Source organism: Dromaius novaehollandiae, chromosome 1 (genome assembly GCF_036370855.1).
Source record: "Dromaius novaehollandiae isolate bDroNov1 chromosome 1, bDroNov1.hap1, whole genome shotgun sequence".
In the NCBI taxonomy this organism is placed as follows: domain Eukaryota; kingdom Metazoa; phylum Chordata; class Aves; order Casuariiformes; family Dromaiidae; genus Dromaius; species Dromaius novaehollandiae.
In genome coordinates, this window is record NC_088098.1 from 161829248 (window position 1) to 161853988 (window position 24741).

Here is a 24741-nt window from a genome sequence, read left to right on the forward strand (position 1 = left end):
TGTACTGCTCAAAATGTTTGTCAGAGCTAAATTCTTTTGTATTTTTTTAATTGGAATGTCTTTATTCTTTTTATGATTGTGTGCATCTACTCCCTGCAAAAAGAACATACTGCTTTTTCTGAGTCACTGAACCCAGCCCAGATTTATTTCCATCTCTCAGTATTTCCATGGAACGGAAGTAAGCCAAGAGTGAAATTATAAGCCTATGAAGTTTGCAAAGAGATTAAACCTTGCCAAATTTCATTTTTCCCTGCATGCAACCCATTTACTGTTCAGCATATATAAGGCTAACTGGTTAAATATTGAAAAAGTTACTATTTTTCGAATAACTTGTTATACTTCATCCCAGGAAGAATAATAATGGGAAAGAACTGTTTGTTTTTTAATAGGCTAAAGATGATGGATAAATTAAGATGACTTGTATCTTATAGAAGTACTTCAAAACGTGTATTGTAGTTGCTTCCTGAATAGGAATATACTCAAAAGTAGAGAGTTTCCTCAATATGTGCTTATGTAAGAGAAACTATATTGGTCTAAGAAAAAAACTTCATGGATCCAAAATGGATCAAGTAGGCAGAGAAGCAGGAAAGTAGAAACATATCCTTCAGGCTGTACACTTTACTACTACTGAGCAAAATGATGCTCTGATGGGAATTCTTCCTCTGCATGCTAATATGAGGATCATGTAGAAATTCTTCCTTAGAACTTGGGATTTTCCTGGATGCTAATCACTTCAGAGTTAAATCCCCCAAGCAGTAACTAGTATTAGTATTTTAGAGGGGTTGTTTCCCTCCGTGTTTCTAAAAGGGATACAGCCTTATTTATATTCTCCATATAATGTCTTTCTAATTTAAGTGAAGTCTACCTTAAGTCAAGACTCTTTGTAGTTTCTTGTTTAAAAAAATTATTTCTCAGGCCAAGGTTACAGTGACTCATTTCCTAAACTAGCCAGTCTAAAAACAAAACTTTGTTTTGTTTTTTGATGAAGTAGTTTTGTGCATTTTGTTAAAACGATTGTTTACCCAAACAGCCTATTCCGCAGTATAAGCCCAATTCTTCTTGCAGAATTAAGATCTTCTGGGTGTCAGAGATTATATGGCAAAAGCCTGGAATCAGTAATCCTTTCCATACTAGCTTTTGCTCTAAGCAGTCGACCTGTGAGCAATCTGAACTGTAGCCAGTAGACCTGTGTCAGGTGCCAGATTCTACACAGAATAACGCTTGGAAACAAATTAATTCAGGTTTGTTTTTTTCCAAAATATAACTCTGCCAAAATACATTTCCATCACAGATACTAAGTCAATACCTACTTTCTTATTTGTTTCTTCTCGTCTCTTGTTAGCTATGACTTTCCATGAGAGGAGTTATCCTAGTTTGCAAATCTATAAATGAAAGTGCTACTTCACAGCATTTCCTACAAAAAAGGAGCCTGTTTTGTAAACCTTCAGCCTTCCCACGGGAAGACTAATTTAGATTTTCAGATGCCAGAAAATCATCCTGTCTTCTATGTTTGTGTTCTAGCTATGCAATAAAAACTACAGCACAATTCAGAACAGGAAGGGTGATTTTTATTCCTGTAAAACTGAATGCATAAAATGCAAGATGTGTTTCTTCATTCTGTATGTATGAATGCTGTGGTCAGATAAATTTGTAGGTCCAGGGGAAGTGTTTCCACAGCCAGAAAACATGTTCAAATTTTATCACTTACACATTCTTAGATGTATAACTTTATCTTGGTCAAGGATTTTTTTTATTCTGGTGATTTTATAGATTAAAAGAAACTGCAATTAGACTTCCATTTGTCTGTCCGAATGTATGCAGCTGTAGAACCTTGAGCGAGATCATCTGTTATTTATCTTGCTTTTTCTCACTCTGAACAGTTTCCCAGATTCAAGGGGAGTAAGAGGAGAATTTATTAAAAAGAAAAGAAAACAGAGTTTTTGCATCTCCCCATAGTTTTTTCTGATCAGAAAAGAATTGTTTTATACTTGGTTGTTAATAAGTTTCTTCAACAGACAGGGAAGAGTGTATTACATGTCCTTACATGGATGACTGTAAGTGCTGGCTATTTATCAAGCAATAGGTTGCAGTACAAAGGGAGGGCATCCAGTCTTACATTAGTGAATGTCTTGATTGGGGGTGGGGGGGGACAAGCATAATCTTTGCTCTTTCTAGAAGAGAGATCGGGTAACAATGTGCTGCTTCATTGAAGCTGAGGGCCTTAGCACCCAAAGACACAGGCTACTTAAAGAGTTAACTAGTTGATGCAAGAGTTGTGGTGCCATCTGCTGGAAGCTGTCGTTAATGCCACTGGTGGGTTTTGGTGACTGGGACAGTGAGTAGGGTCAGACATTGCCCTTGCATGAAAATGCTACAGATAAGCACCAAGGGTTTGCCTAGTGTGGTTTCAGTCCTTTTTTTTAAGACAATGCTTTTTGCTGATGACCAGTTTCGTACAGTTGTATATGTTATTCAAATGTATTTAACAGCAGTTGTTCCAGTTTTGTTTTGAGAATCTGATAACCGAATTGCATAGAATGATTTTAGGCATGCAATGATTGGTAAGTAAATTTGTGTTATAAAGCTGGTTTTAGACTTTATGTAGTTTTGCCCTCTTATCCCTGAGTCATAAATGAGTAAATATTTAACCAGATCTTTCATTTCACAAGAATGTCAGTAAATGATTGGCGTGGTAGGGCTATAAGTTACTTCTCAGTTATATAAAGGTGAATAAGGCTTAGTTCTGTCTATTAAAAGTCCAATAATATAAAGATACATTGGGAAGCTGAAAGACGCATTTTCTGTAATATGGAGATGGACAATAACAGGTACAAAAGTTTTTGGAGCTCTAAGAAATATTACCCACTTCTTCCATATCACTAAAAAAGCAGTTGGATCATTTGCCTACAAGTAATAAAAATGATGCAGTAGAAATACTATCTGGCCATCTTATCGTCATCTTAAAGTACCGAGATACTTGCAGTTGTGTAAAGCTCGTGAGTGAAAATATTCTTTGCTGTAATATCCTGTGACAGACACTCCCTTGTACTTGGTTGACTCGCTAGCAAGGATAGAATGATGTTTGGAAAAATTGTTTTTTCTTCTAATTTTGTTTTGTGCAATCAGCAGACAATTTGAGAATGTTTTTAGAAGAATGAATATGTATTTTAGAGAAGGCCTGTATTTCACAGCACAATTGTTCTACAGTGATATCTGCAGAATGAAAAGATGCTGGCATTGTATCAGTGCTCTTAAGTGATCAATATACAGTGTAATTTAATATATTAAAGCAGTTTAGTAGAAACAGAAGTAGGTACCAACATACAAGATCCTTTAAGTATGCTGGTAGACTGGTGTTCTTCAGGCGTTGATACTCAGGCTGATACGTTCAACATCATCAGCAACTCTGGTCATGGGATAGTGTGCCATCAGCAAGTTTGTGGATGAGACCAAGTGGAGGGGGAATGACTGATATGCTGGAGGGCAGAGCTGCCATTCAGGGAACCTCAGACAAAAGGAGTAGATGACAGAAATCTCATAAATGCAGAGTCCTGCACCTAGGAAGAAATCACTGATGCATCAGTACAGACTGGGAACTGACTGGCAGGGCTGCAGAAAAAGACCTGGGAGTTCTCGTTGACAGGAAGTTAAATAGGAATCAGTGGTGCTTCCTTGTGGCAATAATAGCCAACTGCATGCTGGCCTGTATTAGCAAATGTAGTTGACAAGTAGAGAGAAGTGTTTTTTCCCACTCTGCTTGGCATTAGTGAAGCCCCATCTGTCCTGTGCCCAGCTTTATCCCCCTCCCATTAAGAGCTATGTCAACAAACTGGAAGGAGTCCAGCTACTGAGGCGGTTGAGGAAGAGCCAGACTCTTGTTAGAGTTACACAGTGAAAGAACAGGAGGCAGTGGTCACAAGTTACAGGGGAAATTCTGACTGGATATCTGGAAAAAAAATTTCCCCATGAGGATGGTTAAGCACAGAGACAGGTAGCCCAGAAAGGTGGCGGCATCTCCATCCTTGGAGATTTTCAAAACCCAGCAAGCTGAAGCCCTGAGCAACCTGATCTAACTTTGGAGCTAACCCTGCTTTTTTAGTAAGAACTTGGCCTAGATTACCTAGAGAGGTGCCTTCCAACCTTAATTATTCTATGATTCTAGGTATAATCTATTTACTCTGGAAATTGGTTGAAATCCCTGTGTCTAGCATAGTTCTGGTATGTATCTGTTATCCCTTTACTTATGTGGAAACTCAGTTTTGTATTTTATTTTGTAAAGGCTCAAAACCAAGGAAAAATATATCATACCCATTGGAACCAAATGCTCTTTATCTTTTAATAATATTGTCCAGTTTAGAATAGGTAAAGGTTTAAAGAAAAGTTTTAATTACAGTTCTACAGTGATCATGTGTGCTTTATTAGCACCATACATGCTTTAAGCAGTACTTGAGCTTCATGATTGTAAGTGCACTTCTTGGCATACAGTAGAAAAAAGTTAAAGTGCCAAAGTGTTAAATACTTTTAATGCAAACATATACTGTATAGTTTCCTTGTAAATGGTCTTAATTCTTCTTTTTTTGAGGTAGAGCACAGAATTTAGTTGGATGAAAACAAAGAAAGCTTTCTATACTAAAGAAAGGTTTTCAAACAATGCCAGTGTTGAAAAGAGAACACTGGTATTGGTGCAGAATACCTATTTGCACAATTAATTCTCATTTCTAAATGTAATATTCTCATGATCCCTTTACCATCTGTCAGATGAAATAATAGTACAAATCAGAATGATAATACAGCTTCAGATTTAGTTGCTAAGTGAATAAGATGCAGGTGGTCTATAAGTAGCATAGAGAAGGAATTCTTAAAACAGAATATTGATCTAAACAAAGCAAGTTACAGAAAATGACTGACAAATCGTACCATAATAGCTTAAACTTTTAAAAAATCTACTGGAATAGGTAGTTGACAGTGGCTTTATGCTAATAGAGAGACCTTGTACATAGGGCAATAATGTATTGATATCGTGCTTTTGTAACAATAAGTCCTCAAATTTGCTCTCTAGCATCTACACTAAAAAGGCTAACTCTAACTTTAGATTGAAATTTTCCCTTTTCACCTAACCTTGACATTTATATTAGTGTATCAGTATTTTGACAGTCGTCTTGCATCAAGTAGAACTCATTCTAATGCTGACATTGCTAAAAACAAGTATACTAAGAGCTGTTTCAGAATTTTTATGCCAATATGAATAAATCAACAACTATTGTCTTTTAATTTTTTCTTTAAGCCTTTATTTTATTCCAAGTAACACAGGAGTAATGAATTCTTAGCCAACAGCTGCCCTGCTTCTTATCAGGACTCTTTCCTCTAACTCATCCTTCTTTTTTTCATGTTCTTTCCCTCCTATGAGATCTCCCATATGCCGCTTTTGCTCTGTTTTCCTGTGTGCAAACAAAATTTTGCTTCTTTGCTGCATCTGGATGCCCTCTGATGTCCGAGTTATAAGACTCTGGTAGTCATAAAACAGGGCTGCTGGACAGTCCTTGTGGTCCTGCAGTGACATTGGTCTTGCAGTTCCCACCAGCTTGTTGCTGAGGATGGAGATACTGGGGAGCCTGCAGCCATAATGATGGGAGGAAAGAGGATTTTTTGGGGCCCATTGCAGCACTTGGACATGGGCAGAATTTTTCAGTTATCTTTTGCTCTCAGCCCTCTACCAAAGGGAGGAGGAGAGTAGAGTGGCATTGCATCCCTTCCAGGGATGAAAGGAGTTATTTCCAGCTTTTCGGTTCACCATTAGGCTACAGAGGTAGTACCAGGATGTCTCAAGAAGTAGAAATGTAACATTTTCTGTCTCTTCTCAGTCTCAGACTTGGATTCTAAGGGAGCTTCTTAGAGCTCCAGGCATGTCTGCAGAGGACTGAGATATGTGTTAGGATATGTTGATGGGAATGGACTTCATAGTGGTTCTGTTGCGCTCTAAGCTGTGACCAAGTATAAGACAGTTCAGTCATAGAAGCAGTATCCTGTTGCATATTGTCTATACTGTTGCATATTATAGTCTACACAAGGAAATTTAGCCAAATAATTCTGAATTTATGAAAAAAGAGAAACAATAATATTTGAGTTTTCTTTGTTATGCTTGTGAAGTAAAACAAATTAAATTCACAGACAGTGAAGGATTATGACAAACTGAAGGAATAGACTTCATAAATATGATCTAAATGCTATAATGCAAACTATATGTTTCTATTTAACTTTAAGCAGAGTTTTTATTTAACCTTAAATAACTATATTTTTGCTAGAGGGGTATCAGGATCAAGCTAAAACCAATAAAGCCAAGGTGGTTTTTTGCTTATGACTCTCTTTTGACCCTTCTAGATTTCTCAACTTCTCTAAGTGTTGTTATGTGCCATTTTCATTTTGGACTAAGTATAGAAAATTCAACTGGCATACCTTAATAATTACTCTGAGTGCAGATTTTGGTAGTGTATCTTGCTGTTATGTTGGTTAAGTAATTTATTTGATAATTTCCTTCAGAATTATTACAGTCAAGTGTTCTGTTCAGCTGCCTTTTTAAAATAATTTTCTTTGTGAAGAAAAAAACACTTTGAGAAAACATGTTGCAAGATGAGACAAGTTTGGGTTCTCATCTAGATGTCACTTGTAGATTTAAGAAATCAAGAGTAAAGAAGAATGCTGTATGCCGTAAATGCAAAGAGTATGTGTGTACATTTAGAACACTGGGGTTTTTTGTTTCCTTTTAGCATCATTTAATTGCTGCAATAATTTTAATTCACCATGTGTAGATAATTTTGTTTTGAGACATGCTCCCTTTATCCTTAGGAAGAATTTCAGTATAATTATTTGGCGTGCTTTTCATGAGCACGGAATTGTTTCTGTTTTTCAAATGTGTATCCAATCTAGGATGTGCTTATGGAATTGTTGGAGCAGTGTGCTGATGGACTCTGGAAGGCAGAACGCTATGAACTGATTGCTGACATATATAAACTTATAATTCCCATTTATGAAAAACGGCGAGATTTTGAGGTACTAAATCTATTCTGAGAATATTTGAGGGAGGGCAAAAAGAAACCCTGGGTCTAACTGCATGATACATTGTGCTCCCAGGGTAAAACAGTACTAAAATTTTAACTGAAATATTAATGTATTGAAATTTTGAAATTTTAATTTTAAAAATATAGAATGTTTTTTCTTTAAATATAATTAATTAATATGTAAGGTTTTCACTCTGATACAAGTGCTAAACCTTTTACTACTCTTTTATAAAATATTCTTTTTAGTTGATATTGACTGTAAGGACATATTTCATAGTTGTTTTAAGATAGGAGTGTTCTACTTTGTTCTGTCATCCCATGATTGTTTTCTTACTTTTAGAGGCTTGCTCATCTATATGACACTCTTCATCGAGCATACAGTAAAGTAACAGAAGTAATGCATACAGGCAAGAGACTTCTGGGAACTTATTTCAGGGTAGCATTCTTTGGACAGGTGAGCATTTTCTAATTATCATTTATTTGTGGCATGCAGTAAGAAAAACCTTAATTTATTTTAGAAGGTATACTATTTCAGAAGTTTTATTGATAGTCATGACATAGAAAGCATGAGAAATATGTTGTATTAGAAATAATTAAACATCATAAGTAATTTCATTTAGAACATTTATCAATCCCAATGCAGTTCTTCTTTATCTTCCTCAGTAAATTTTTTGCTTTTTTTCTTTTTCTTTTTTTTATTTACTGTCTTAAGGCAGCGGTAAGTTCTCTATAATGTCAGTTCTTAGCAATGTATTGACTTAATGTCTTTAGTGCTGCAGTGTGGTTTGCAAGACTGCTTCTTAAATTGCTATGCATTTGTAGCCATTGCAATTCAAAGAATAACATTAAGTTCCATATGGAGAATAAATCACTCTTTTCTGTACATCAGTATTGCATGCTTCAGAAAAATGTTCTGGCTGTGTAAATAGACAGCTTCACATCCTCTAGTATATGTCTACACCGCATTTCTATCAATATATCACACAGTAACAAAGTAATACACTTTCTACATGCATAGCCCAGTTGTTAATTGTTCAGCTGAGCATGAATACTCTGAGCAGTATAACTTTACATGTATTCTGTTGTCTTTTATAACTTTATAGCAATACCAGTTTACAGACAGTGAAACAGATGTTGAGGTAATTACAGTAACCGCTTACAAAACAAGCGATGCAGTAAAAAATACTGCATTTCAGCTTAGTTTGTTGTGGGTATTTTTGTCAGTCTAGCCTGTGTTTATACATGATCTGTTGTGCTTTTCTATTTTGTCTGTTTCATTTTATGACAAAAATATTTATTTTCTGATTTCAAACATAAACAGACATGGCTTGTTGTTTTAGACGAATCACCTGTTTCACTTTCCATGTACTTGCTGTTGGATTCAGTCGCAGTTTTAAAACAAATGATTTGTGCATTGAAAATGAACAAGCTTATACTAGTACAGTACAACATAATATTAAGAACTTTAAATAAGCGAAACTTCATTTTCTGGAATTGAATTTGTATTACTATATAAAGACAATTTTCAGATTATTTTTATGTAAGTTATTGTCAAAATGCTCAGCTGTGAACCAGATAGTCCTGTTGGGCAATGAGATTTCTGGTTTGGCAAGTGAAACGGTGCTGAAAACTCACTTTTAAATAAAAGTGACAATTTTTTTATCTCAAAGGCTTGGCACACCATAAAATTACAACAGACCTTTTAAAATTGTAAGTTCGTATGCTTCCATTATCTTTCACTCTTTCTGTAGTAGATAATTACGTTTTTCTGTCTTTTGGTTTCTTTAGGAAAGCTTTTTTACTTAGATTTTAAATTCTGTTTATTTACTTTTGCTTGAAACCTGATGTTAAATGTTTACATTTGCTTTGAACCACAACCATTATGTTCAGCTTAATCATGTCCAATGTTTTTTCAAGATTTTGATTACTTTCTTTTTTATAGGGATTCTTTGAGGATGAAGACGGAAAGGAGTATATCTATAAAGAGCCTAAACTTACTCCTCTTTCAGAAATTTCTCAAAGACTACAAAAACTCTACTCTGACAAATTTGGATCTGAAAATGTCAAGATGATCCAGGATTCTGGCAAAGTATGTTTTTTATTCTCTCCAAAATTCTAATATGTAACTTCCTTCCACAGACCTAACTTGAAATATTCTGGGATCGCTGTCCTTTACTCTTTTGGTACACAAACATGCACGTCCAAAAACTCTGCTGGTTAAAGGGCATGAGAGAAATACCATCTCCTGTTAAGTTTGCTGTTAAGAACAGCAAAAAAAATTAATTTTCATCAAAAATTTATTAAGATTTATTATGATTATGATTTTATTATGATTACCTCCTTTGTTATCTTTAGCTGTATTTCTTGCCATTTCATGCATACTCATTCTTGGGAAGTTTTCCCTTTTGTGCACCTGAAGAACAGAGTCCAAGCTCTGCTGAAATAAGAAACAGACCACTCTTTATTTTTTTTTTTTTTTAATTAAAAAACACCATATAAAAATAACATTTTAATGCTATGTCAAATGTTATAGTTATCCTTTGCCTACATCTCTGAGCCTGTTCAATTTTACAAGTGCTTGAATGGTAGAAACAGCTGCTCTCATGAAGTTATCTGGTGAAATCTAGGACCAAATAGCAATTTTGCCAGTGTGGGATTAGACCTAGCTAAAGTCTCCTAAGACCCTCATACATTACCCTGTTTAACTGTGACATGCTGCTAACAAAGTCCAGGATCTACTGTACAGTGGTGTAAACCTGCTTTTTTTCAAAGCCTAATTACGTATTTTTCTAAGATAAAATTTGTCACTTGCCTGTTGGGCCTCTGTAGTCCACTTTTCTGCTTTTAGGTTAAGATTTGTCATAGGAAATGCTTTCCTTCGTAACTGAAGGCTTTGAAGTTGGTGCACTGAAGAGGACTACAGTCCCTATAGGTTGAGAAGAACATATACTGCATAAAATGCCACTCTGAATTCCTTTCATCTTCTTAGCAAAGGCTAAATTTAATGTCGTGGAAAGCAAGAGATTTATATTGTACCCTCTGTTTTTCACAGCCTTTCCGGTGTATTTAAATAGTTTAAATTTACTAAATTCTAGTTAATTATAATTCATATGCTTGTCAGCATTTGTAGGGAAACTTTTCTATCAGCTGGCATATACATTACCACTTAAGTTCCAGTCCAATAGTCTGAAAACAATGCAGATTTTTTACAAATTTAATCAAGCAGCATGTTCCAGCAAAACAGGATATCAGATGGGATACCTTAGTTCTGTTGCCATTTGCTACAGGATTTATTTGATGACTTTGTGTGTGTGTTTGCATTGTCATTTTTCACGCTTAGTTTATAGAACTGAAATGGCTCATAGGCAGAGATGACATGAACATTTGATGTGGGATTAAAATATCAGGCTGCAATTTTTAGTAAAATACATGGGTTTAGGGTCCTGTCTTTATTCATTACTTGAGAGAATTTCCAGGTCTATTTAGGGACCATGCTGGCCAATGATTTTGGAGGCCTCATCTACTGGAACTGGAGATTAGCTGCTGCTTTTACGAAATTAAAGATCTGCCAGCCCATGTGCCTCATATTCATCCAATTGCAGAAACAAAATGAACTAGCTTGCAGTGAATCCTGAAAAGGGAAGCCTACAATTTTCCCTGTTCCCTCCTGTAGATTTTGTGGGGACCTGCAGAGGGTGTCTTAGCTGGGCAGCCAGAAAGGGAGGAGTGCCTTCTTAAGGTGCTATCTAGGGTATTTAAAATGTAACTTTGTATTTTTAGTTATTAACTTTTTATAGCTCACTAAAAATTCTTGGTTTCCAGTCAACTTTTGTATCAGCCATCATGGAGGGCAAGTATTTGTTTCTGAATCTCTGTTTCTATGACTTTTCTTGAAATCCAGGATTAAGTGTAAGCATAGGTAAAATTCCATATTTTGTTTTGTTTGCAGTTCTGGATACGGCAAATATTGTAAATGACAGCATTAAAAAAAATGCATGCATCTATGTTGTCTTCCTAATACTTAGAAACTGAAATCAGAGCAGCACCTTGAGAGCATTAATATTGGTTCTTTTTGTAGTAATTTGCAGGATAAGAGACTGAATTTAATTTCTGAAAGTTGTGTGACTACAATTAAGTACGTTACGTTTCACAACGTAACTCTGTGGGGTTTTTTTCCATATTTTTAAGGTAAATCCTAAGGATTTAGATTCAAAATACGCATATATTCAAGTCACTCATGTAATTCCATACTTTGAAGAAAAAGAGCTGCAAGAAAGAAAAACAGATTTTGAAAGGACTCATAACATTCGTCGCTTTATGTTTGAGATGCCTTTTACTCAAACTGGTAAAAGACAAGGAGGAGTGGAAGAACAGTGTAAACGACGGACTATTTTGACAGGTACTTAGCTGCATGGAATTTCACTTCTAAAGAGAATTGCTTTGTTTGTTTTTATTCTTAATTCTCGATACTAAGTTTTCTTCATATATAGTATATTTTGTCAGAAAATCATGCAGATTTTATGCATGACTTGGAAATTACAGGAACTGCAAAGTATACTAAAATATTGTTAGGCAAAATCTTTAAAATGAGTACATACTTGAGAATAGCACTCAAAGTGACATGCAAACGCACTTATAAATGACCATTTGAAAGTACATGTCATCGTGTATTTCTTAATCCTTAAGTTTTGGGAAAAGAGAGTAAAATCTCATATTTGAATAGGTTTTAACTAGTCCTCACTTTGGAAATAATTTTCCTTTTTAACAATGGAATGTGTGGGTCTCTTCCCTCCCTTTCCTGTGCTCACCTTTTGCTATAATTCATTAAAAATGGTGTTTTTATTCTAGGTGTTTTGTCTTTTTCAGCATTCTTTTCAGCCTTTGGAACTGTAAAAAGCCATGTTGGTTCTCTTTATTAAAAATAGCTGAAAGAGCTTGAATACAGGTCCTAGTTTGATTCCCATTTCTATTCCATTGCAACTTTGGACTAAACACTGTGCTTTAGGTTCTTTTTGCTATCTTTAGAAGGGAGGTGCTGCATGTCTTCCTCCCTAGAGCCTCAGACTTCAAAGATGTTTAATTCATTGATGCGAAACATTTTGGTGTTTTAGGGCAGATAAATAGAAGCTATGGTATTTTTGTACAACATATAAACCAGGTTTTGTGAAAGAACGAGTTATGCTTTAAATGGAAGTAGGAAGGAGAATTAATTCAGATGGTAGAATTCTGTTCTGTTTGGGTATTTTCATTTCACCTATCTAAAGTCCTTTATAGTTATCAGTTAAAATACTTTTCATAGTTCTGGCCAAAACTAGGTTTTCAGATTCCTTTCTTCAAAGGATAACCCAAACAGAATTTTTTTGGTCTTTTTTCTTTAAGCTTCAAGAATTACTAATCTGGAGTCTAGTTTTCCTTATTTAAAAAAAAAAGACTGGTTTAAGTTTTATCTCCGATAAAAGCATGAGACTATATATCACTATATTAATATAGCAACAAATGCAATTTAAATAAATGAGTTTCACATCAACCGACCATGGCTAATGCTTGTAAGGAAATAGAAAATCTAGTCTTGCTGGTTTTTTTATTCTTCTGCTTTTTGAGATATGTGCATTATAGGCAATTCTTTTTACAGTTCTTATGTGAAATAAGTTCTAATAATTTATTTTTTATTGTTACTAGTAGTAATAATTTTTCATCATTTTTGTAATGCACATAATGGTGTAATACTTTTTCAATATTTTGTTCCCATTATATAACAATGTTTTATTAAATTGGGTGGCAAGTTACACAAAATGCATTTTTTTCATGTAAAATTGCATGAAAATATACATTACTTTAAAAAGCCCTTTTTCTAACTATGTTAATCTCATTTCTGTCCATAGCTATACATTGTTTCCCATATGTGAAAAAGCGCATTCCTGTAATGTACCAGCACCATACTGATTTAAACCCAATAGAAGTAGCCATTGATGAAATGAGTAAAAAGGTTGCAGAACTCAGGCAGCTTTGTTCTTCAGCTGAAGTAGATATGATCAAATTGCAGCTGAAACTACAAGGAAGCGTCAGTGTTCAAGTAAGACCGTATAGTTTGCCATTTTACTTATTTCTGTCCTTGGAAAATTATATAAGCAGCAGTTTTATCATTAGTTTCTATTCTGTGTATTCAAGAATGTTCTAACTTAGAAATATGCTCAACAGACAAGGTTATTTTCAGAGTAGGAAAAATAGTAAAAGTATTCAATCTTTACACTGATTTTTTGACAGTTACATGAAAAGATTAAGGTTACATGTCTTGAATCTATGGTGGTCTGTGCCACTTCAGATTTTAGTGTAAAGTTGAAGCTAGAATAAAATTGTGACTTCTCACATGAGGATCAATTAACATATTTTGCCTGAAGATAGGTCTGCTCAGATTGGATTCAACATGGTCATTATTGCTTTTATGTTATGGTAAGATCCCTAGGGAGCTGAAGGGGGAGTGCCAAAATATAGGAGGAGGATAACAGAAGAAATTTTCACTGTGCAACAGTTTGTTTTGCCTAAGGAAGGCAAGAACCAAATGTAGTACACAGAAACCAGGTTCACCAGATTGACCAGTGTAGGGTACGTACAATGATCATAGCATATACAGATCAATATTTAAAGGGCCTTAAGACTGCAATGGTGAAAACACTACTCATCTTTAACCAATTCATATCAAAGGAACAGTAAACACAGGGCCATCTGAAATGAACTGTTGCCATGTTAAAGAAAAAAGAGTAATTGCAGAATCAGGAAATGATCAATGTAGCCTCTGGGAGGGTGAGAAGGGAGGGACTGTTATGTTAATATAAAAGAATAACAGCAGCTTTCTTCTGTGAGAACATACCTAAAATTATTAGAAATAGAACATGAGTTGAAAATAGCTGAATCCACTTTTCCACACACCTGCTGTAATAGCACAATTAAATTTCTGCTAATTACTGCAAAATTTTCAGCATGGAAGAGTGTTTTCAATAGATAAACAGACCAAACAGTAGTAGACTTAGCTCTGTTTGTTTGTTTGTTTCCTCTCTTAATTTCATAAATATTGATAACAAATTGGCAGTATTAGCAGTTACTTTGTCTTCTTGCCTCATCTTTAAAGTGATGTCTTTGTGCCAAGAAATGTTCACACAGGGTGCTGTCCTTCTCTTGCATTCCAACTCCAACAGTTGTCCAGCTTTTTTGAAATCAATGTATTCTAAGAGAAGCAAATCAGATATAAATCTTATTACTGAGACAATATGGTTAAACAGAGAACTTACTCTATTTTGTAATTTTCATTCTTCTTTAGGTTAATGCTGGTCCATTAGCATATGCAAGAGCTTTCTTAGATGACACAAACACCAAAAGATATCCAGACAATAAAGTGAAACTACTGAAGGAAGTTTTTAGGTATGTTTATTTTTTTAAGATTGACCTTTTTTTTAATTGACATAGTAAGATTTTTTTCTTTAATACTTTTAACGTTAATCATGCTCTGAGTGCATGAAAAAGCTAGTATTTTGAATTACTCTTTTGGATTTTACATTCCTGCTTGAGATCTTTTTTATTATTGTATGTAAATCAGGCAATTTGTTGAAGCTTGTGGACATGCTCTGGGTGTAAATGAACGACTTATAAAGGAAGATCAGTTGGAATACCAAGAAGAAATGAAGGCTAACTACAGAGAAATGGCAAAAGAGCTTTCTGAAATAATGCATGAACAGGTATGTGCTGAGGTTAAATTATAAATACCACCATTCAGAATGTTGCTGTAAGGTGATCCCACAAAGAAAAATATGTATTATGCTTTACATTAAAGGATTGTGCTGTTTTGGGTTTTATTCCTATTGAACTGTAAATACATCATGGAATTCTCTAACTTTGTCAATTTTTTCCATCTGTGAATTTCCTTCAGATGCTTTCCTGACCTTCAAAATTAAGTCCTCCTCAACAAGAAAATAAATCTACTTGGCACCAGCCTGCTTTTGTAAGAGAGGAAGACTGTAGTAAAGATGGGGAAAAAATGTGTAACAGGATTATACATGTAATTTATACTGCATGTGTGCAGTTATAGAGATCTTTATTCAGTGATCCAGGAAGTTCATTCTTATCCATACTTCCTAATAATTGTAGGAGGATTTCATCTGCAAGCTTATACCTTTTTATTTAGATTTTGGAGGTGAAAGTATTTACCTTCTCAACAAAAAGGTAAAGATATTTCAAGAGGTACTCCAACAGATTTTCTTGAGAGAAACCCCCTACACGGGAACTGGAGATAAGGGAAAAAGCAAACAGAAACTCTTACAGAGCAGGATGTAGAACTTTGCATCTGGGAGCTATAACAGAAATGCCTTCTAACCTCAGAGGCAAGGATACCATCCCCAGGAAGACAGGAAGGGCTGAACACTGATGCTTAATCCCTGCCTCCATGAAGATTTTATTTATTACTTCAGGTTCCTTTTCTTATATTCACTGTTATTTCTGTAATCTTCTCCCAAAGCCATAGAATGGTTCATAGTTCTTAACCGTCAAGATACGTATTTCTGAGCCACAAGGAATACCTGTGTTTTCTGATAATATTTCAGATTAAAACTACTTCTATGAGACTTCCTGAGATGCCTGACCATAGTATCCTCTGTTTTAGAGTAGGAACCAATGCATGCCAGTCTACATGACTAGCTGGTACAAAGAGGAGCTCTGTTTCCCTTGTCCTTACAAATGACTTTACTCTGGAATCAAATTGAATGTGAAAAAGCACACTTGAGACCTACCTGAGGCAGGCAGTCCAGCTGACATTTAAACGATCTGTTAAAGTATCTTCATTCGAGAAATACCACTTTTATTTGTCAGGACTGCATCCCTCAGATATGCAGAATGACTTTACCGATTAACTATTTTTTGACATCTCCAAATTTTACTCTATTATTATCCAAGAAATACTTGCTGAAAAAAAGCTAGTCAGTTTATCTGAATAACAATGTATCCATATATTTATCTAAGAAAGATTTGCCTTTATTCTGTTTTAGCCTAGAAGATATCCAAAACTTCTATGGCAGTTTTTTCCCTTACAAAAATCTGTCAAGTAGCTGAAGTTCAGTTTACATACTTCCTTGCTCTCCATTATTTCCTGATTTGGTTTTCTCAGATACTGTGCTTTGAGTAGCTCCATGGTATGATGTAATTACGGTGAAACACAAGAGCACAGCAGCTGCATAGGCTTTATTTTCATTATCTTATTCTTTTGTTACGCTATTAAAGAGGAAAGCTTAGTACACATCTGGAGAATACTGTGAGACAAGGTCTGCAGGGAGTGATACCATTTTATCAGAACCACTGTTATTTTTAATAAGAACAAGTAACTGTTAAGATATGCCTGTAGAAAAAGAGTTTTGAAAGATCTTTGGAACAGGAAAAGAGATTGCTTAGCTGACAAAAAAGGGACAGTTTGACTTTACTTTAATGTGATTTATTGAAAAATAGAAAACAGTGGATGGTTTTAGAAAGGAGGATAACTGATTGGGCGGCTGATCAAGGCAAACAAGGTATATGGGAGAATTAGATAGCTGCACAGAAGACCGCTTCAGAAAATAAAAGGAAAATGTTTTGGACAAGTGATTTAATAGGATAATAAATGAAAGATATTAATCTTCCCATGATGTACAAAAAAATAAAAATATATATTGACAGTTTGAACACAAGAAGAAGAAATGTTTTAAACTCAGTCTAAGATGTGTATATTCAAAAAATACTCAGGTGAGTCAGTTTCCAAGGACTGGGGATGTGGAAAAGCACGTAATGTCTGGAACTTCAGCAGTAAATCAAATTGTCTACAAATAAACAAAGAGAAGAAGGGGCAGACACCTGAATCCCTTAGGATAGAGTGAATAGGATATGAAAGTAAAGCATTGGCTGCAGTAGTGTGTACCTACCACCATCCTACCACTGTGTTTTTTTTCTACAAACATAATTAGATGTAAATAAGTTAATTAATTAAAACATACTATGTAAAAAATAGATTGATCACTTCTCAGAAGGTTTAGGATCATGCAAGCCTTCACTGAAATCTTTAAAAATGTCACCTTTATGTAACTGCTTATATTGGTGTATTTGGAAATAGAGCTTCTCACAACATTTGTTCTGAAGTCATTGCAAAAACTTAGCTGCCTTATGATAGTGTGGTGTTTAAGTGGTTACAAAAGTTTTGTTATGAAGAATATTTTATAGAAAAGAATCTTAACAGACTTCTCTTTTTTTTCCTGTGCTGCTTGCAAACATGATCAGATGGGATGGTAATTAATTTTCTTTATTTCTGCCGTTAGCTTGTCTAACTAATCTTTATATAATTCCTTTTAGCTAAAGATTAGCATTTATTTTCATTATAAAAATTGTACCTAGTTCAGAATAAGTTTGTTCTTTCTTTCTTTGCTCATAATATATCTAGGAGTAGTATTTTCTCCAGTCACCTTTTGCAAGTCTGTAACCATCATCTGAGAAAATGCTATTGCACATACAGTGAGTGTAAAACTTCTAGTCTTTTGAAAGGAAGGAATCTAGTCCTACTCAGTGGTAAAAAAGCATTCTTAGTGCCAAAAACTCACGTAGGGCTCGCATGATTGATAGCTCAGATATTTCTAATCTTAACATCAGTAAACTTACAGCTGTTTGAGAATAAAGGTTTTTTCGGTGATCAGCTTATGTCATTTTCATAAATGTTTGTGTCATTTTGTGAAGTTTTGGTATATTCATGTTTTCCATTTTAAGATTACTCCTGTTGAAGAAAAGACCAGTGTAATGCCTAATTCACTACACATTTTCAACGCCATAAGTGGAACACCAACAAGCACAACAGTTCATGGGATGCCCAGTTCTTCATCAGTTGCATGATTGTTTTGTAAAGGAAAGTTTTTTTGGTTTTTTTGTTTTTTTTTTTTTAAGTCTGTGGATTTGCTTCGTTGTGTGCAAACTCAGGATGAATTTGAAGCTAAGTGTGGGGCATGTGCAAGCTGCATAATGCATATAGAAGTCTGAGCACTCTTAAATCTCGGGGCAGGCAGTGATAAGCTAATAGCAATTACTGGTAATAGTCTTTTAGAGTAAATAAGGGGGGTGCACATGTATTTTTTTAATTGCGCTAATAACATTTAAAAGCATTCACAATGTCATTGCAGAGGTGTGTGTTGGGAAATTAAAAAGTTGATTTCTCTTTTTCATTAGAAAGTATTATTAAAATGAATTGCACATTACAAAAAGTGTTGTGGGATGTAATTTTGCAGATATGTAACATTCAGATGTTCTTTTTGTGTATGGCACAGAGATTGATTCCAAGGACAAGAACTATTTTGGGGTTAGACAGAGACACTAGTTTTTTGGGTTTAATGGAACTGACAATTGTAGTTTTTGTACCATTTGCTGCAAATTGTTGTGCTTTATTTTATATCTTGTTGCATTTTGGAAGTATGTGAGCTTAAATCTTATTAAACAACTAAATACAACCAAAGGTCTGTATTAATGAACATCAAGTTATACTAAAATATCAATAGTAGTAAATTGCTGTGTACATATTGTTTGTTAATACAGTCCATACATTCTGTACATAAATGTATTACATTTCTAAGCATTTTTTAATATTCATACCAGCTCTTAGCCTTCTGCTTTCAGTTTATTGTGAAAATTTGCTCAACGCAAGTATATGCAGATTTTACAGTCCATTTATTCCTGTATATAAAGAAGTGCAATATAAGGATGTATACAGTCTTTGCTATGTTAGGTTTATATGCAGTTATTAAAAAAAGAAAAAAAAACTTTTTTGCCAAAGCAATGGAGTATGTAATTGGTGATCATAGTTACTGTGGTAAATGGTGGTATAATTTAAAGCTTTTCCCATATTCTTTTAAGACATTAATTTAGTAATTTTGTATTTGGGGGGAAATAAAGGTTTTTAATTTTATTTAACTGGAAGCACTGTCCTGCTGTAATTAAACATTCTGTACTACATCTATATTAAAAGGAAAAAAGTAGTTACTTTTCCTGCTTTGTGTTCTGGTTTTTATTTTGGATTTATGACTGAGATTGGGGAAAGACCAAAAGATCAGATCTCGATCAGAAAACTGGCTTTTTGCAGCCAAAGGCTCCCAGGTTTCTTGGACAGAGAACAGGAAAAACAAACATTGATAATGAGTCTAATTTTTTCTTCATATGTCTCTTTATGATATCTGAAAAGGTGACCATTTCTACCCATTTTAAAGATTTTGACAGTGACTTTTTCTTTTCAGAGATGCTATGTTGAATGTATAATGAGTTATGTAAAGCCATTTAGACTCTAAATATCTTCTGGTCTTGACATCGTTGATGAATATGTTTAAATTATAGTTATAGTTATTAAGTAGAATTTCCCTTTCAAGTTAATAGTAGTAGATATTTATTGCTTACTAATAGAGCATTTTTTGCATAGGGAGGAGTTTTATATTTTATTCCTCTCTCTATGTAAAATTTGAATTTTTTTCCTGTAAGAATAGCGTTTAATTGAAATTGGTAAAGTGCACTGGAAATGCTACACCTTGTTCAGTTGGTATGTCTTGTGACTGATGATAAACCACCAGGAACCACCAGGAGTCTTGCTAGCTGTATGACTGTTTTGCTGTTTGGATTACACTAGGAAGGACTAGCTAGCTGGAAAGACAAAGGGGAGGAGGCTGAAGGAATTTAAATAAATAATCTTTCACTGCGAATCCTTAGGGCAGCATCCTTTTGTATGTGTGGACTGATTCAGTGCCATGCAGTTGTGGCTAAAGGGACACGGCGCATCTTGAAGCCAGCATCTGTGTGGAGAATCTTCCCTTCTAACTTGCATTGGCATATGTCTTTGTTATTTATTTCCCCAAATCCTGGATGATGCAGCCATGGACTACACAATTGCTACATCCTATTTAACAGAATCATGTGAATGAATTTTTGCAAATGAATTTTTAATTGCTTCCTCTAAACCTTCTCCCTCTCCTCTTTGTCCTCCCTCCCACTCTCTCTCTCAAGATTCATTGATGCTGGATAACTGGACAGCAAGTGTGGCTTCCTCAGATAGTGATGTAGCTATTGCTTTATAATCTGTCTTATGTTTGTCACTGTGATATAAGATTTCCAAAAATGTGAATGTTCGATTTGACAAATTAAGATGGAGGTCATGAAAATTATGAACAAAATTGACAGGATTAGAGTGGAGATCGCTATTGCAGGCTCATATGTGAAAATAAATATTCTTTTAAGTTAGTTTAGTTTCCATTTAGAATTTTAAGAGTTGGTATAAGTTTTAACCAGCTTTTCACAGACAGATAAATTTTAAATTAACAGAAGTGAGAGATCAGGTTTTTTTCAAGAGCGTAAGAAAAACAGATATCCACTTTGGAACACTGCTGAATAAATAAATTCGGGTTGATATGTAGGGCTTTTAAAGAAAATGGAAATTTGAAGCCTGGAAAGAATATGAACGGAAACTGGCTGCGTCATTTCATGCTATTCAACATTATTAGTGCTACAGCTACCAAGAGAGAGCTGAAACTTCTGATAGAGCTGTTAAGGAAGAAGTGATTTTTTTCAGTTGCTTGAATTGCAAATGGAACAGATAAGTTCTCCAGTGCATGCAGATAACTGTAAGAAAAGAACCTGAGTTAAGCAAAACTGTTCAATTTATTGCTCACACCACCTTTCTTAGAATTCTTTAAATGTTGCTGTTTAATGGGAGACATACAGAGCTATATTAGATTTAGTGAAGTTTTAGTAGCCACTTTAACTGGTACATAAGGGGCCAAAAACCTTTTATAACTGGCCTAATCAAGTGGAAAATTGTCAGTATAACTACCTAGACTTTTAAAAGGCCTGTGACAAAGAAAACTTCTGTTCATCCACTAGCACTCTGTTGAGTATTTTTTCAGATTCCTTAAAACTTTGGTCTCTCACCATTATAAGTGATGGACCTTCTTCCTGCCTAGATAATTTGAAAGAGTTAAATATATTTTCATCACAGTATGCTAGTAGACTGTAAAATAAAAAATGCAGGCTTGAGACTATTTAGTATGCCTAGAATTATTGTGACTGGCATTTAAAAAAAACACGTGATAAAGAATAACAACTTGCTTGAGAAGGATAAAGTAGGGGAGGTGACACCCTGCACTAAAAGATATCGTTATCTGTTTTAGAGATATTGGTAACTCAGAACCTTGAGATCTCGAATAGAAATGAAGCAAATGTGCTAACTGATAAAGCATGAGGTGGCAATACATTGGCAACAAGCAGTTAAAGCTCAGAACAGGGTACCTATGTGGTAGGAGGGGGAAGAAAGTTGTCTCATTTTGAGACATATGCTTGAAGTATCACACAGCCAATGGCAAAGCATGATTTTCCAATGGCTTTTAGGAAACCATGGTGACAATTTATTCTGGATTAGAGATTATTGTAATTAAATAACTACTGTACTTGATTTTGGTGCATGTCCAGAAACCAGTGATCAGAACTTGGCTATATTTGTTACAGACCAACAGAGAGAACCCTAAAGTGAAGTCTGTCTTCTTTCCACTTAAAAATATTTTTTAAATCAGTCAATATTTTACCATGATCCTCAGTTCATTAGCGAACTGCTAAAGTGTTTCCTGTCTTGATAGCATAGCATTGTGTCCATTCAGTCAACTTTTTTTTTAAAAGCTCTTAGTTGTTATCACTTTATTTTAATTAACAAGCTATAGAGGTTTACTCCTTTTTTGAAAGTATAAGGTTCCTTAGCCATTTTCTATACTTTTCTATAATTTCTAAAATTTAGCAGAAAAATCTGTAATAGCTGACGATATTAAGGCATTTGACTGAAGTACTAGCTACTATATAGGCCCATTACTAGGCAGATGGTCAAAGGTCAAATTATTAACTATGGAGATATGTTCAAAATGTTTTTGTTCTATCTTTAGAAACTGTCAGGAAAGCATGCTTTTCACATGAAGACAATGAAATATTTCAGAACTCCCTTGTAATCCAAAAGGAAGTTTATTTCTAGTAGGTATTCAGTATCTGCAGGCCTAAAATTTGGAAACAAGTGTAGTAAGAAAGATTCTGGTCTGCTAGTGTTCCTTTAAAGTATATCTCAAGAGTACAGGAATTTCAGAAGAATGTTCACATTGTGACAATTTTCAGAAAAAACATGCTGTTGTTTTTTTTCCATAAAGCTGGTGTGAAACCACATACTGGAATATCTAATAGAGGATTCACATAACGAAGAACTAAAGATAGGCTTATATAGAAAATAGGTGTGGTCAAACAGGTATCCTTGTTCTTTACAGAGACTATAAATTTGGAGGATGTTTTGTAGTTTATTGATTGTGTGCAATAGGAAATTAATGTGACAAAGCTTAATGCAAGGTAACAAGGAAAGAGGTGATGATATTTATTTTGAACAAAACTGATCTCAGTCATGCTTACTCTCTCATAGACGTCACTCAACATGCACATGCTCACGAGCACCAAGGTGTCTGTGTCCAAATGGCCTGGCCAGGTTGGCTTGGGTTTGGCTTGGGTTTCACATGGAAGACAAGTAATTGTCATGTCATTTGGGTTCTTCTTCATTGGCAATGACAAACTTTTTCAGACAGGTGTTTATATCTTTCAGTTATTACAATGTGATCTTTTCCCTAATCTTGCTTCCTTCATCCTCCATAAACCCTAGGTTGTCTGCGTTTCCTCATGTGGGTATCTTTATGGCTGCAGTCTGTCTTCCTGTTGGCATAAAGGGACAGGAATGGCACATGCAGTGTGCTGTAACCTGGCTGCCATCCTCCTGTGATCAGGGCACAGGTCTTCTGCTGACAAGTCGTCATGCTGTGGCCTTATCAGAGCTCAGACCTTCTGGTCTTGATATGAACAACAAATTCCTCAGTGTTTACCAGTTTGATTGCTGTTAATCGTGTCCTTGATTATCAATGCATGCTGTTATTTTTAACCCCTGGTTTTTTTCATGCTTTCACACAGTTATTTCCATTCATACTTCATTCAAACACATCCTAATGTTTCTGTAACAGCTCCCTACAGTACCATTATAATAGAGCATGTATCCAACTGTTAAAGTAGAGTCTGGCAACTGCTTTTAGAGACCATTAATGGAAAATCAATACTTTCTAGATGAATTAGAATTCCACAAGGTATTACTACAATACTGATATTGTAAAACAATTTCACTGGTAGTATAAAAACAAATAATAAAAAACCCACTGCCAATTTAAAATGTATGAAAACAAGCATCAGTCTCTGAGATTTGATGTGCTCCAGACTAGGACCTCTAAACATTGTAGGTGACCATACTAGCATACTAAGTCACACTTCTAGGAACAAGACATGAAGACTAAATGTACACACAAGTTATCTCTTGGAGAACAGTAACGCTGAAAGGGATTTAAGGATTGTTCTGAACATACAGCTTGCCATAAGCCAGCTCCTAAAATAATTTTGAGGTAAAGAGAGTAATGCAACAAGTGGATGTAAATAGAGTGTATTATAGTGAATTTACCTCCTGCCATACAGCACTTGCGAAGCCACTGTGAAAATGCTGTGTAATCCTGGGGCTGTTTTAAAAAATTGCAGAATTTATTCAAAAGTCACAAAAATGGTTTTGAGGGATAGAGAAATTTTTTATGATATGAGATGAGCAGTGAGATGGATTGAAAACTGGCTGAACAGCAGAGCTCAGAGGGTTGTGATCAGTGGCACAAAGTTTAGTTGGAGGCCTGTAGCTAGGGGTGTACCCCAGGGGTCAATACTGGGTCCAATCATGTTCAACTTGTTCATCAGTGACCTGGATGAAGGGACAGAGTGCACCCTCAGCAAGTTTGCTGATGAAACAAAACGGGGAGGGGTGGCTGATATACCAGAGGGCTGTGCTGCCATTCAGAGGGACCTCGACAGGGAAGATGAGAGAGATAGAGCTACTGGAGCAAGTCCAGCGAAGGGCTACTAAGATGATTAATGGACTGGAGCATCTCTGAGCAAGCTGGGACTGTTGAGCCAGGAGAAGAGAAGACTTGAGGGGAATCTTATCAATGTGTACAAGTATCTGAAGGGAGGGTGTAAAGAGCATGGGGCCAGACTCTTCTCAGTGGTGCCCAGTGATAGGATGAGAGGCAACGGACACAAGCTGAAACACAGGAAGTTCCATCTGAACATGAGGAAAAACTTCTTCACTGTGAGGGTGAGTGAGCACTGGAACAGGTTGCCCAGAGAGGCTGTGGAGTCTCCATCCTTGGAGATATTCTGGATAAGCTGTCTGGACAGGGTCCTGGGCAACATACTTTAGGTGACCCTGCTTGAGCAGAGGAGTTGGACTAGATGATCTCCAGAGATCTCTCCCACCCTCAACCATTCTGTGATTCTGTGACAGACTGGAGAAGTGGGGAGACAGGAACCTCAGGAAGTTCAACAAAGGAAAGTGCAGAGTCCTGCCCCTGGGGAGGAATAACCCCATGCACCAGGACAGGCTGGGGTCTGACCTGCTGGAAAGCAGCTCTACAGAGAAGGACCTGGGAGTCCTGCTGGACAACAAGTTGACCATGAGCCAGCAATGTGCCCTTGTGGCCAAGAAGGCCAATGGTATCCTGGGCTGTGCTAAGAGGAGCATTGCCAGCAGGTCAGGGCAGTGAACCTTTTACTCTAAAGT

At 35.5% G+C, this 24741-nt stretch overlaps 1 protein-coding gene across 6 annotated transcripts in view; it reads left to right on the forward strand.

Annotated features, from left to right (window-relative positions):
- The window catches only part of DOCK9 (dedicator of cytokinesis 9), a 143681-nt gene extending 124594 nt beyond the window's left edge, over positions 1 to 19087 (forward strand). For all 6 annotated transcript variants that reach the window (XM_064504455.1, XM_064504461.1, XM_064504469.1 and 3 more), the window contains exons 46-53: positions 6925 to 7047; positions 7396 to 7509; positions 8998 to 9144; positions 11244 to 11454; positions 12938 to 13128; positions 14371 to 14471; positions 14647 to 14785; positions 17823 to 19087. In XM_064504455.1, coding sequence (XP_064360525.1) covers positions 6925 to 7047; positions 7396 to 7509; positions 8998 to 9144; positions 11244 to 11454; positions 12938 to 13128; positions 14371 to 14471; positions 14647 to 14785; positions 17823 to 17945 — 1149 coding nt within the window. In that variant the 3' untranslated portion in view covers positions 17946 to 19087. The remainder of the gene's footprint in view (positions 1 to 6924; positions 7048 to 7395; positions 7510 to 8997; positions 9145 to 11243; positions 11455 to 12937; positions 13129 to 14370; positions 14472 to 14646; positions 14786 to 17822) is intronic.
- The last annotated feature ends 5654 nt before the right edge of the window (positions 19088 to 24741 follow it).